Source organism: Lynx canadensis, chromosome B3 (assembly GCF_007474595.2).
Source record: "Lynx canadensis isolate LIC74 chromosome B3, mLynCan4.pri.v2, whole genome shotgun sequence".
In the NCBI taxonomy this organism is placed as follows: domain Eukaryota; kingdom Metazoa; phylum Chordata; class Mammalia; order Carnivora; family Felidae; genus Lynx; species Lynx canadensis.
The window spans coordinates 51,753,060-51,768,100 of record NC_044308.2 but is presented as its reverse complement, the minus strand read 5'-3'; the positions used below and the strand labels follow the sequence as shown (position 1 = coordinate 51,768,100).

The following is a 15,041-nucleotide window of genomic DNA, read 5'->3' as shown; positions in this document are numbered from 1 at the left end:
GTAGCTCACACTTGCACAGGGCTCTATAGTAGGCACTTGGCTAAATTATTTCATCTGGCAATTGTATCATTTCAACAACTCTGGCAGTCCCTTGTTGTTATTCCCATTTTACATATGAGGGAACTAAAGTTCAGAGAGGGTGTAAGGGACTTGCCTAAGGATGCTCAGCCAGACGGCAGCGAAGACAAGATTTGAACCTGGGATGTCCGACTTCTAGCTACTGCTCGTTTTATTGCACTACAGACATGAAAACCTGCTCCAAGCTTTTCATTGCTATTTTGGGGAAGGCATATGCCAGGACACATACCAGATGGGAAAGCGACAGGGACCGACATCATCCTGGAAGAGAGGGAAGCATCTAGCCAGGGCTCCTTCTCTTTAAAGGGGCTTTCATCACTTCATAATAGTTGAAAAAAAGAGGAAACTTTATGTTTTGCTTCTTGAAGCGGGAGCCTCCTCCTCTTCCCCCAGACTCTAGGACTCTGATCTCTCTTCTCCTAAAAGTTAGGCATCCTTTGGTAGTGGAAGCCAACAGGAAATCTGATCTGCTCTGCAGAAATCTGCTTTGTTGGAAAATGCTGCACTGTGACCTTTTGCACGGAAAGACTCGCATATATTTCCATAATCGCACCCGGCACAGACCTCTTCCATGGCAGCCTTGTATTTCCTCCCCTTCTCCTCATAATTGTGCCTGTGGGTAGCTGCCCTGTCCAGTTCTGATTCCAGTTTCTGAATCTTCTCCATGTCACCGGCTCGAAGAGCAGCCAGGCTGGTCACTTTCTCCACCAGCCCATGGTTCTCTTTGTTCTAGAGGAAAAAAACAGGAGATGTTTAGGGATTTATCCAAAATGAAGAAGCTGTTCCATTCGTTTCTCACAATCTCTGATGTGGCATCTAAATCCATGACATGTATCACTATGATGGCATGTGTGACCATCTTCATCCCAGTGAAAACAGCAAGGCCGATCTTCTCAGGTAAACTTCCTGAGCTGATGGTGCATTTAGTGTGGGACCAGCCCATTCCTGGAGCTCCAAGACAACCCTAATGCTGTAGGATGAATTGTGTCCCCTGCTGCCCGCTCGCCCCACAACTGTTCACACATTGCAGCCTAATACTCAGCACTTCAGAACGTGACTATATTTAGAGATAGGGTCTTTAAAGACAAAATTAAGGTAAAATGAGATCATATGGGTGGGCCTGATTCTAGCATGACTGGTGTCCTTTTAGGAAGAGATTAGGACACAGACACACAGAGGGAAGCCGGCGTGAAGACAAAGGGAGAAGGATGCTATCTGCAAGCCAAGGAGAGACAACTCAGCAGAAACCAACTATACCAATACCCTGACCTTGGACTTCTAGCCTCTGTGATGGCAGTCCTAGCAAATGAATACACCTAGAATGGAGTCCGGGCAGCATGGGGACTTGCAGGGGCCCTGCTCCTAGCTGTCACAGCAGCATTTTACTGTTCTGCACGACCCATGTAACATGCAGGCCTGTCACCCCACAGCACAACGATGAAAGCTGCATCAAAACCTCAAGCTGTTTACACATCATCCCTTCACTAAGGACCCCTATAGCATCGTTTGTGGCTAAGTTTCAAGTTTACCTTAGGAGAATCTCGGGATTATTTGAGACGGGCAGACCAAGGGGTGAGTTTTATAGATCTGGACACTGCATATTCCACAATCCTTCTCCACTGGCTAAGAACATGACGATTTTATTTCCTACCAGTGAGAATGGTATGAGGAATCTCCCCAAACGAGGCAGGGCTGCAGTTAGACCATATAGACCTTTGAGCAAATTAGAAAGTGCCAACTCCCGTGAGCCAACACAGCCCTGAGGGAGCATGGCTTGGCATGCAGACAGCATCTTTGTGCAGATGAAAAAAAGGCACCCCTGCCTCGAGGCAGCACAGCTTTGTACCAGGACACATGGGTTGGCAAAATCAAAGTAAGGCTGGATTTCAGCTGCACTTGCACTGTTGGGCAGCGGCCCTTGTGCAGTGTACAACCTATACAACCACATGTAGCAGCCCTTTACAGTGTACTTCTGTTTTCTAGAGCAGGTGGTCCACATAAACTATTTGAACCTCCTAACACAGGCATAAATTTTAACAGCATTAACTGAGGAATTGGCCCAGGATAAAATAAATTTGTTAGAAAAAGTACGTATGAAAGATACATTTACAAAAAAAAATAAAAAATAAAAAAAAAATAAAAAATAAAAAAAAATAAAAAAAAAAAAGATACATTTACAAACACTTACCTGATCTTCTAACTTTTTCTGCAAACGCTGGACCCTGTAAGTAAGCTGAATGTTGAGCACAAATCGTCGGATACTCTGGAATCTGCGCCTGGCCAGCCACGCCCGTGCATATTTCTGAAGGATCACAGCCTTGTGCTCCTCCAGCATCTTTGAAATAAGATATCAGGAAACATAAATTGGCTCTCCAGTGTTTCTCTCACAACTCCTCCAATGTTGAGTGATGCAACTACCAAAATATTTTCACAATGCAAAAGACAAATTTCCTGTAATCAACCCACAGAATCCTATTATACCTAGACCACTGAAACAATAACCAAACCCCACCTATAGCAGACATGTGTGAACAGACACTCATATATCAGAACTCCCTGCTCTCTATGAAGGTCTTCACGCAGAAAAAGAGATCTCACTATGATTGGTGAAAAATAACCTGAGCCCTGGGAAATTCATGCCCTAAGAAAGCATGGGGTCTCAGCTGCACCTTCCGATACTTCCTCCTCGCCAAGAGTCCTCGGGTGTAGGCCTGGATGGTGATGGTGGCCATGCGAATCAGCTGGTACAGACTGCGGACAAGATATCCACGACAGTACTTCTGAATGATTATGGCTGCCCATGCTTCTTTTAAGGCTGTTGCGGTAACAGCTTTCCTTGGTTAAAAAGAATGCAGAGTATATCTGTTATTCACAGAGCACTGACTTCTACTGTAGAGCAACATGCTTGCATAGCATTAAAAAAAAATATCTATTTTAAGAGAGAGCGAGGGAGTAAGCAGGGGGAGGGGCAGAGAGAGAGGGAGAAACAGAATCCTAAGCAGGCTCTGCACTATGCACAGAGCCCGATGTGGGGATTGAACTCACGAACCACGAGCTCATGATCTGAGCCGAAATGAACAGTCAAACACTTAATCCACTGAGCTACCCATGTGCTCCAGCAGTTTGGTTTTTGTTTTTTTACTGGAGAATATTCAAATGTCTTGCAAATCTACCCATTAAACTCTACAACTCATTTACTCTAACACCCACTGGAAATCAGTCTCATCACGTCTCCTTTTCACCCTGATCTGAGTGTGGACCTGCTCTAGGACAGAGGAACGACGTGGCAACTGTCACATTCTTCACATGCAGGTGGATCCATCCGTCATCACTCACGTATGTGGAAACAAAACCGGGCTTTCGCACTGCTTATCCATCCTTGTGGGAAATCACGCTAGAGGCTCTAGATCAGGGCAAATTATAGCCTGGGGACCAACTCTGCAGCCTTCCACCTGCTGCTATTGCCAAGTGTTATGGCAATGCAACCACACCTATTATTTGTATATCATTCATGGCTAATAACGGCAGACTTGAATAGTTGAGAGGAACTCCAAGGCCCCTAAAGCCTGAAGTAGTTGTGGCTTTAACAGAAAAAGTTTGTCAACTCCTGTCTAAAGGACTAGAAGTGAAGAACAAAGTTCTTACATTCATAGTTTACAACCTCATGTAGCAGACAGACTTACAAATGGCCAAGTGGGACAAGAGGAAACATAAAATAACTACTAAAAGATCTGTAAAAGAGATTGTACAGAACTATCATTCTGCTTGTAAGCCTGCCCTTGATGGAGAGGTGGGATTTCTGTAGACAGTGAAGGTTGGAAAAGGCATTTCAGGCTAAGGATCAGTGAACACATGGAGGCCTAGCCATGCCTGAAATATTCGGAAAAAGAGAATCTCTCTGAAATTGCTAGAAAATAAGATACATGAAGAAAATTAGCCAGTGAGGTTAGAAAAATAGAAACCATTTGCTATTTAAGCTTATTTATTTATTTTGAGAGAGAGAATGAGCAGGAGAGGGGCAGAGAGTGAGAGAGAGACAGAGACCCCCAAGCAGGCTCCTCGCTGTCAGGAAAGAGCCCGACGTGGGGCTTGAACCCACAACTGTGAGATCATGACCTGACCGAAATCAAGAGTTGGACGCTTAACCAACTGAGCCACTGAGGCATCCTGTTATTGAAAAATATATTTACTGAATACCTACTCTGGTGTGCGAAAGTATGACCCTGGTTCTCCCAGAGCTTCCATTATTATGAATGTATCTAGGCCATGGGGGGCCTTGAACACTCATGTCAGAGACTGAGTGTAGGAAATAGGGGTCACAGGAGGCATTAAAGGCAAGAGGAGGACAGTGGCTCCATCAGGCCCTGCTTCAGGAAGACACGCAGCAGGTAGAGGCTGTGTTGTAGGACCATAAAGCAAGTGGTGGTGAAGGTCAAATCTAGGGCTGGGGTGGGGGAATGGAATGACAGGACAGACACAAGAGGTAAGCAGGGGTAGAGCTGTCAGGCTTTGGTGATTCCTAAACAGAAAGGGAACATGAGTTGGGGAAGAAGAGACCCCTGGGCTTTCCTGCACTGGAGACTGCTTCTATTGACTGACCCAGGGCACGGGAGGGAAAGCCTGGCTGTGTATGTAAGATGGTCACCTGAGGTGTGATGGTGAGTCTAGTTTGGAGTGTGCCGAGGCCATGGTGCTGAGGCCATGGTGTGCCAATCACGTAAACAGGCCCAGATGCTGCTGGAGGTCAGGCCTCAAGCTCAGGAAGAGGTGAGGTTCAGTGACACGGTCTGACTCTTAAATACTTGCCTTCTCAACTATCCTCACTGCGTGCCAAGGAAGGAGGCAGCACAGACACAGGCAAGCACACACTGTTATCTGGGAAGAATGCCATCTCACAGGCCAGCCCGGCACAGCCTCGTGGGAGCACTCAGTGAGGGCTGGGATTGGTGGACCTGCCCTCCACTCAGCCATCCCTTGGGAGAGGGCTCTGGGTTTGCTGGCAGAGCCTTGCCATGGATCCCCTAAGGCACGGCCTGCCCCCTCCCCATCTGCAGGGAGGCTGGTCAGTGGTTACTCATGGCATTTACTTAGGGACTTCCCTAGGGCCCTGTCTTAGGCATTTTCAATTCCCACAGAAAAAGGGCCCAGTCCCTCTTCCTGGTCTCACTGGGGATTCTGATTCGCTTCAGCAAAACCCTGATTGAAGCTTCCTCTCTTCAGGGTCCTAGTTGTCACCGCTGCCATGGGAACAGTAGGCGGAGTCAGGACTACTTGCCCTAAGGTAGGTAGACTCACGGCTGGCCCCAGGAGGACACCCACACACATCTGCACCCCCCAGGAGAAAGGCCATTTGTCCTTGATAGGTCCCTCCCCCAGCGATGAGCAGTTAGGAGAGTGGGCCACACAATTCCACACCTCTTCCTTGGCTCCGGCCATACCTCACAGTTTGCTGACCCCGGAAGTACTGCTGGATTGTCAGGACAGCTTGTCTTTCTCGGAGAAACTTTTTTCTCTGGAGCCAGCCACGGATGTGCTTTTGTATCACAACACAACTCTGCCTGAGCTTATCCAATCGGAGTTTCTCTAAATAAGCCACTTGTCCTGCTCTGAAGAAAATTTTGGTTTTACCAAATTGGTACTGATTAGAATCCTGAAAGAGAAAAATGATAGAATCACAAATAAATCCTTCAGAGTTTATAGTATTTGGAAAAGATGTTTAAGAGATTCGAAGGTGCCAAAATATTGTTATTTTTGACACACCTGTTCCTTGACATAAAGCAAAAAGATTTTTGTTAAAAAATTTTTTTAACGTATATTTATTTTTGAGAGAGAGAGAAAGAGAGAGAGAGAGAGAGGTGGGAGGAGGGGCAGAGAGAGGAGACACAGAATCCGAAGCAGGTTCCAGGCTCTGAGCTGTCAGCACAGAGCCCAACATGGGGCTCGAACTTGTGAACTGTGAGATCATGACCTGAGCCAAAGTTGGATGCTCAACTGACTGAGCCACCCAGGTGCCCCAAGGCAGAAAACTTCTGATTATGACCTAGAAATTTATACTGTGACTTGTTTAAAGCCCCTGGGTGAAGAAACGAACTTGAGGTTCAGGGGTCTGCGTCTGTCTGTGGGGTAGGAGGGCTGTGTGCATGCTTGGTGATTCTTAGGCCATTGGGGAGCTTCGGCTTCTCATATGTGGTTTCTACAATAGAGCAGAGCCTGGAAAGGTCTGGTTTCTGTCTTTATTTTGGTTTGTCTTCACCACCTCCTTTCCTGGCCATAGTAACTCTGTCCCCACTTCTTTTCTATCAAACTCACTGCCAGAGCAATGACCTAAGCCCACACGGACTGCCATGTTTGGGAACCTCCTGGTGTAGTGGCAGGCTCAGTTGACTGTGTAATATAAGCCAGGCCCATCGAAGTTTCTTAAATTGTGGGAGGTCAGAGTATGATAGGAGGACTCTGGGGGAGGTCAGGGTTCAAGCCTGGGTCCGTAATGGTGACTCCTACTCTCAGGAGATGATGCCCCTGTGAATGTGTCTGCTCTGATCTCCTTAGCACTCAAATGCTTGGGCATATTTTCTTTCATCTTTGGCATTCATGACAACACAGTCATGGGACAGGTGGGTAGGGAAACACATTTGGGAGATGGGCATCTGGGTAAGAGCCCATGATTCCAGGAGCTGAGCAAGACTGACCTGGATGAGCCTGTGTAAAACCACCTTGCACACCTCCTTTTTATCACTGAACGAAAGCTCCTGCTTGGTCATGAGCACACCATAGCGACTGTAGAATTCAATGTATGTCCACCTGCAAAGTCAAAGAAGATCTGAGGAGGTGTGGCTGTGAGGAAACATGGCATGTCTGTGGATCCCACTGCTGCTGGGGTGGCAGTGGGGGTAGATGGGAGTCTGTTCTGAACTTTGACCTCACCCTGAACACAGCGGACCAGGAGTGGTTTTTTTTGCCAATACTCTACTCTGATGATTATGCTCTCCTCCCCCTCCATCTCCTCCTCTCAGGAGCAATGGGGAGGCAGGAGGTGATGTTCACTAGCAGTGAAAACAGGTGATGGGATGATGGTGGCCCCTGACCAGTACATGGCCGCCAGGGGCCCCCTCTGGCCTTCCCAGGGAAGAGTGGGAATATCTTGGGGCATCTTATGCAAGTACCTGACAAAAAACATGGCAGCCTCTCCCTCGGTTCTCAGCAGACCTGAAGGTCGGCATTTTCCCCCCAAAACAAGGAGAGACAACCCACCTGGAAGGGTAGCTCTGCGCACTAATGCGAATTGTTTCTAAAACGCCGCAGGCTCGCAGCTGCTGAACAATCCTTTTAGAGTCGAATCTTAAAGAAGAAGATTTCAATATGTGTTAAGCTGTCATGATGGACAAATATGCCCATGAGCAGTACAGCAGACTGCCTGGACTGTGAGCCCTGAGGAGCGGGGTCTGCCTCTGTGATCCCCACGCAGGGCACCCAGCAGCTACTTAATGGACACCTGCCAGAGGACAAGTGAAAACAGCAACTCTGTGAGAGTTCAGGAAGCTGTACTGAGGTCACAGAGAAAGGAGTGCTGGATTATGATGGTGGAAATGGAAAAGGTCTCGTGGGGGAAGTGGCCTTTGGTTCAGCTTCGAATGACAGCCAGTGTGGAAGAAATATTTCCACTCACTGCATTCAAATGCCCATTTGCTGTTTGAATTCCCTTTACAGGGTACCCTCTGGCTGAGGTCGGACCCTTTGGTGGCCCACGGACACATACACCACCTCCATGGACAGTGCATGCCCCTCAGACACATCTTAGGTCTAGTCAGTTAAAAGAGACTCTACAATGTCCACTCCTAGGTCTGGGGTTTTCCTGGGGGGGGTGCCCAGAGAACAAGTCTAATATCTCATGCCATATTTGAGGAAGAAACCTCTGTTCCTCTACAGAATTTCTTTCAAAAAACAAATTCTTTTCTTTCTTATTGAGGTATAACTGACATGCAGCATTCTAGTAGTGTCAGGTGCACAGCATAATGACTCGGCATTTGTAATATACTGCGAAACAATCAAAAGAAGTCTAGATCACATTCATCATGGCACATAGTTACAGCAGTTTTTTTTTCTTGTGACAAGGACTCTTAAGATCTATTCTCTTAGCAACTTTCAAACATGCAGCACAATATTATTAACTGTAGTCACCATGCCATATACAAATTCTTCTTATAATCAAGGAGACGTTCTGGCTTTCTCTGCTGCATCAACTTCAGTGGTAGACTATTCTTTCAAATCTATCCCCTTTGCTTCACCCTGGAGACAAGGTGGTTTAGCCATAACACAGAGCTTGTGCTAGTTAACAGTATATGTAAAGGATGGGACTGCTCTGAATCATTAAAAAAACAGCAACAGGCTCTCTGCTCCTCCTCATTCAAAAGCAGCATCTTCTGCTGAACTTCCAGCTGTGTCCCTGAGACACGATGGTGAAGGTTGGAGTAAATGGATTTGGCAGTATTGGACACCTGGTCACCAGGGCTGCTTTTAACCCTGGCAAAGTGGATATGGTTGTCATCAATGACCTCTTCACTGACCTCAACTACATGGTCTACATGTTCTAGTATGATCCCACCCACAGCAAATTTCATGGCACAGTCAAGGCTGAGAATGGGAAAGTTGTCATCAATGGAAAGCCCATCTCCATCTTGTAGCAGCAAGACTCCACCAAAATCAAATGGGGCAATGCTGGTGCTGAGTATGTTGTGGAGTCCATTGGGGTCTTCATTACCATGGAGAAGACTGGGGCTCACATGAAGGGTGGGGCCAAGAGGGTCATCATCTCTGCCCTTCCTGCTGATGCCCATGTTTGTGATAGGCATGAACCACGAAAAGTATGACAACTCCCTCAAGATTGTCAGCAATGCCTCCTGCACCACCAACTGCTTGGCCCCTCTGGCCAAGGTTATCCATGACAACTTTGGCATCATGGAGGGACTCATGACCACAGTCCATGACACCCAGAAGATGGTGGATGTCCCCTTCGGGAAGCTGTGGCATGATCGCCGAGGGGCTGCCCAGAATATCATTTCTGCTTCTACTGATGCTGCCAAAGCTGTGGGCAAGGTCATCCCTGAGCTGAGTGGGCAGCTCACTGGCACAGCCTTCCATGCTCCAACTCCATTGTGTCCGTTGTGGATATGACCTGCTGCCTGGAGAAAGGTGCCAAATATGCTGACACCAAAAAGGTGGTGAAACAGGCATCAGAGGGCCCCCTCAAGGGCATCCTGGACTTCATTGACGACCAGGTTGTCTCTGCAACTTTAACAGTTACACCCATTCTTTCACCTTTGATGCTGGGGTTGACATTGTTCTCAATGACCACTTTGTCAAGCTCATTTTCTGATATGACAATGAATTTGGCTATAGCAATTGGGTGGAAGACCTTATGGTGCACGTCACTTCCAAGGAGTAAGAGCCCTCTGGATCACCAGCCCCAGAAAATGCAGGAAGAAGAGAAAGACCTTCAGCTGGTGGGGAGTCCTTGCCTCAACTCATCCCCAAACACACTGAGAATCTCCCAACCTACACAGTTTCCATCCCAGAGCCCCCAGAGGAAGGGAGGGGCTTGGGAAGCCCTACCTTATCATGTCCCATCACTAAAGTATACTATACTTAGCCAAAAAACAAAACAAAAAACCAGAAACACTAAAGTTCAAGAGAATTATAAGCAAATTCTCCAACATTGTGACAGAAATGGCCTCAGTGTTTTCCCTCTCCTTCATAAAAGCACTTACTCGAAGGGTAATTTTTCATCATTTGGCTTGATGCATCGGACATAGTGGGGTGTGGTTGCATTGAGGGTTTCCATGAGCAAGTACAGAGAGCTGCGGAACTAGGAAACAAGGTCAGAGAAAAAATATGCTGAAATTTGATACTCATATCAAGGAAAACAAAAGGGCCAACCTTAGTAAATTAAGAAGAAGAGTTAGCTTCATGCATTAACATCTATTATGAAAGGTTTTAATCTGTGACTGTGAGTATTAGCATGTCCTATGTTCTGGACAGAATTCTGCTCTAACCAATTCTCCCAAATAGCAAGAACTTAGTAAATCATGTTATTGGGCACGTGGTTTTCTCAGGCCTGTGCAGCCTTGGAGGCTGAGGGATGATGACAATAAGCTGTGACTTTTCTTTGCATTTACATATATACTAGATGTGAACCAGGTCAGTGCCCATGTCCAGGCCTGGAATGTGGGCCCCACCACTGCCTGGCTCCCTTTGGGGCCTGGCCCCATCCTCAGGTACTTTCTGTGTACCTTGCTCCCAACTGTGGTCCGGAACTGCTTGTTGTTTGGCTTGATGACTGGCTTTGCAGATTTAACTGTGATCGCTGAACCAAAAGGGGAAGGAGGAACTGGATTTTCTTGAAAAAAGCTGGCACAGAGATGAAACTGGAAGGAACAGAGGGGATTTCAAGGTCCACAGGTGTTCACTCATAGTCAGCAGGTGATACAAACCTCATAAATGGTCATAAGAACCCCATGTAAAATGAGGTTAGTGGTCTCCACCAATCTCTACAGCCTAATCTGAATCCCACAAGAGGACACTCCTCCCCCTGGATGATGTATAACTTCTTTCCAGGAATCTAAGCAGAGAGGCAATCCATGCAAATGTCTATATGTCATATTTATATTCCATATATATATTAGATATATATTAAATGTCTGTATGGACATTTACACAGTGGAGACATTTACTAGCCCTACCTCTGTGCCTTGGCTCATGCTGTTTCAACACCTGGACTCTCCTCCCTCCTACCTCATATTCTCATCCCTGTAAATCCAAACTCTACCCATTACTCAAGGTTCTATTAAAATATTTTCTAGCTCTACCCCATTCACTTGCTTCGATTAAGTTTAAAACAAAGGTAAAAAAAATTGTGCCCTGATTCAAATTAATTTCAATTTCTTCTACATAAAAAAAAAATCTTTCACTTATGAGTGGCTTCTAAGATCTTCATTACTTTCTACCATGCATCAATGACTTCTTTAAATGTCTTATCTTCTTAGAGCAAAACTCATTTTTTTTTCTTTTAAATCAAACACTGACAATCTCCTTTGGGGGAGAATCACTGCCTAATATATCCTTGTATGCTCCAGCTGCAAAACCCGTGGATCTGTACTTCCCACGCCTCTGAGAGCTTTCGTGCTCAGCAGAGAGACCCATCTGTGCTTTGATGTGATCTGCATTCAGCTTCCAGACCGGACCCCAGGGTATGCTTGGGGATGAGTAAGCAATTGGTGAATTAAATGAACTAATTTTGTACACAAGATGCAGGCAATTTCCACATTGAATTCTCTATCATAAATCGGTTTAATAACTGAAGTTGTCATGCCTGCAACTTCTATATGATTGTTAGTGGAAGTGCTCATGCTTATGTGGGAAACTGTCAAAATACTTGAATATGAACAAAGGCTTAGGGATCTTTCAAAAGTAGAAAAATAAATATGATCTAAACTGTTCACAAAATGAAGGCTTGTGTATGGAATATTCTTATTCTCAACTATTAATAAGGAAATGTTCAAAGGGGAAAAGGAAAACCCAGAAGTCATTCCTTTGGTGACCCTACTCCTCACATAGAACTGTGGATTCGAGGAGCCTGCACATTTGAGCCAGCTCTCCCTTCCCAGGTCACCCTCTCTCTGTCTTGCCCTGGTTTCTTTCATGTGCTTAGCACTATGTGCCATTGCTACTTATGTAGTTAGGGTATGTCATTCCCTCTAGAATAGTGAGCTTCATGAGGGCATGCATCCTGGCTGCCTTGCTCACTGCTATAACCAGAATCTAGGGCCAGTGCTTAGCACATGGTAGGTGCTATATACATATTTGTGAAAGAATGAATAAAATGTAAACTGTGGTCTTTTAACTGGTTATAGTAGCTATCCTTCCTCTCTGGCATCTGCATATTTGATTTCTGATATTGCACCTAGTGGAGATTTGTCTGCAAGCTGTCAGAAGCTTGGTACATGTTTTAGTCCCAATTCCAAAATAGTTATTTTTTCTAAGCATGAGCTATAGTTTGCCACTGCAAGACAGTACACATAACCACACACTTCTTACTCTTTCCTGATACACATATAGATCCATTTCAAGTTATATAATGAATAACATTAATTACCATCGTAGGACCTTACAAACCTTGCTTGCTCTCAAGATTTCAACCAGCATATCATATACGGTATCTCTGTTCTTCTCAAGAAAACCTTCACATTTATATTCTACCTGTGCAGAGAAAGGATTTAATTATTGCCAAAGAAGCAAAAGCAGACAGCATCTAAGACCAAGGAGTTTTTCTCTTTTTCTAAGAATGAATAATGAAGGCACTAAAAAAGCAATCTTCTAAAAACAGATTCTGTTTCTGTTTATCACAGAAACTCTATCATATAAAACTTCGGAAGCTGGGAATATGTCACTTGCTGGAAAGAGCCAGGCTATCCCACTGCCTTGATTTCTAACTTGTCACTGATCACTCTGTATTCTTCTGCCAGTTCCCTCTAGCCACAGGTGACCAGTCATTCCCTGCAATGTCTGAAGTTAATACACACACAGGTCTAAGAAGACCAGGCTTAAGGTTCACTCTGCCTTAGGAGGAAAAAAAAGCCATCAGGAGGAAAAAAGCTCAGTGTTGTCCTTTGGGTTCAAACCAAAATACTATCCTAAATCAGCATTAATATGGTAGAAAGTAAGATTTGTCTGACCACAAAACTTTCAAAGGCCACCAAAGCCCTTGAGGTCAGGTTAGAGTGGGTAAATGTTCACATTGCCTGAATTTGGCTTAGAAAAAGTCTCCACATGGCCCTTCCTGATCCATAAGGCTTCCTGAATCTCTCAAACAATAACATATCCAGGGTGGGTGCTTAAAAATTCAAACTCCAATAGTTTATGCCTCTAGTTTACATAGTTTATAATGTAATATCTACTTGTCATAAATTTTCATAATTTAGAAAATATGTTTAAAAATCAACATATGGAAATCTGTGGGATTTCTATACACCAAAATGAAGCAGCAGAAAGAGAAATCAAGGAATAGATCCCATTTACAATTGCACCAAAACCCATAAAATACCTAGGAATAAACCTAATGAAGAGGTAAAACATCTATATGCTGAAAACTATAGAAAGCTCATGAAAGAAACTGAAGAAGACACAAAAAAATGGAAAAACATTCCATGCTCATGGATTGGAATAACAAGTATCGTTAAAATGTTGATACTACCCAAAGCAGTCTACATATTCAATGCAATCCCTATCAAAATAACACCAGCATTCTTCACAGAACAAACAATCCTAAAATTTGTATGGAGCCAGAAAAGACATTGAATAGCCAAAGCTGGAGGCATCATAATTCTTGACTTCAAGCTGTATTACAAAGCTGTAATCATCAAGACAGTATGGTACTGGCACAAAAACAGGCACACAGATCAGTGGAACAGAGTAGAGAACCCAGAAATGGACCCACAAACATATGGCCAACTAAACTTTGATAAAGCAGGAAGGAATATCCAATGGAAAAAAGACAGTCTCTTCAGCAAATGGTGCTAGGAAAACTGGACAGCGACATGTAGAAGAATGAACATGGACCGCTTTCTTACACCACACACAAAAATAATCTCAAAATGGATGAAAGACCTAAATATAAGACAGGAAACCATCAAAATCCTCAAGGAGAAAGCAGGCAACAACCTCTTTGACCTCAGACACAGCAACTTCTTACTAGACATGTCTCCCAAGGCAAGGGAAACAAAAGCAAAAATGAATTACTGGGACCTCATCAAGATAAAAAGCTTCTGCACGGTGAAGGAAGCAATCAACAAAACTAAAAGGCAACCAGTGGAATGGGAGAAGACATTTTCAAATGACATATCGGATAAAGGGTTAGTATTCAAAATCTATAAAGAACTTATCAAACTCAACACCCAAAGAACAAATAATTTAGTAAAGAAATGGGCAAAAGACATGAATAGACACTTTTCCAAAGAAGACATCCAGATGGCTAGCAGACATATGAAAAGATGTTCAACATCACTCATCATCAGGGAAATACAAATCAAAACCACAATGAGATACCCCCTTACACCTGTCAGAGTGACTAAAATTAACAATTCAGGAAACACTAGATATAGAGAAAGGGGAACCCTTTTGCACTGCTGGTGGGAATGCAAACTGGTACAGCTATTCTGGAAAACAGTGTGGAGGTTCCTCAAAAAATTAAAAACAGAAGTACCTTACAACCCAGCAACTGCACTACTAGGTATTTATCCAAAGGATATAAAAATGCTGATTGAAAGGGGGCACATGCACCCCAATGTTTATAGCAGTGTTAATGACAATAGTGAAAGTATGGAAAGAGCCTAAATGACCATCAATAGATGAATGTCTAAAGATGTGGTATGTATGTATGTATATATATATATATATATATATACACACACACACACACACACACACACACACATAAGCACTATAATATTACTCAGTGATCAAAAAGAATGAAATCTTAACCATTTGCAACAACATGGATGGAACTAGAGTGTATTATGCTAAGTGAAATATGTCAGCGAAAGATAAATATCATGTGACTTCACTCATATGTGGAATTTAAGAAATAGGCTGTAAGTGGGATGTTGAAATCCCCTACTATTATGGTATTATTATCAATGAGTTTCTTTATGTTTGTGATCAACTAGTTTATATATTTAGGTGCATCATGTTAGGGGCATAAATGTTTATAATTGTTACATCTTCTTGGTGGATAGACCCCTTAATTATGATATAATGCCCTTCTTCATCTCTTGTTACAGTCTTTATTTTAAAATGTAGATTGTGTGATATAAGTATGGCTACTCTGGCTTTCTTTTGGTGACTATTAGCATGATAGATGGTTCTCCATTCCCTTACTTTCAATCTGAAGGTATCTTTAGGTCTAAAATGGG

At 44.1% G+C, this 15,041-nt stretch overlaps 1 protein-coding gene and 1 pseudogene across 1 annotated transcript in view; one reads left to right on the top strand and one right to left on the bottom strand.

The window, feature by feature from the left end:
• MYO5C (myosin VC) overlaps positions 1–15,041 on the bottom strand; it is a 103,302-nt gene that overhangs the window by 42,192 nt on the left and 46,069 nt on the right. The window contains exons 14-22 of the mRNA XM_030318166.1: positions 12,247–12,330; positions 10,365–10,499; positions 9,843–9,940; positions 7,330–7,416; positions 6,768–6,879; positions 5,517–5,728; positions 2,748–2,913; positions 2,267–2,413; positions 643–807 (exon numbers count right to left, since the gene is read on the bottom strand). Of these exons, the coding sequence (XP_030174026.1) occupies positions 643–807; positions 2,267–2,413; positions 2,748–2,913; positions 5,517–5,728; positions 6,768–6,879; positions 7,330–7,416; positions 9,843–9,940; positions 10,365–10,499; positions 12,247–12,330 (1,206 nt within the window). The remainder of the gene's footprint in view (positions 1–642; positions 808–2,266; positions 2,414–2,747; positions 2,914–5,516; positions 5,729–6,767; positions 6,880–7,329; positions 7,417–9,842; positions 9,941–10,364; positions 10,500–12,246; positions 12,331–15,041) is intronic.
• Positions 8,279–9,520, top strand: LOC115515915 (annotated as a pseudogene).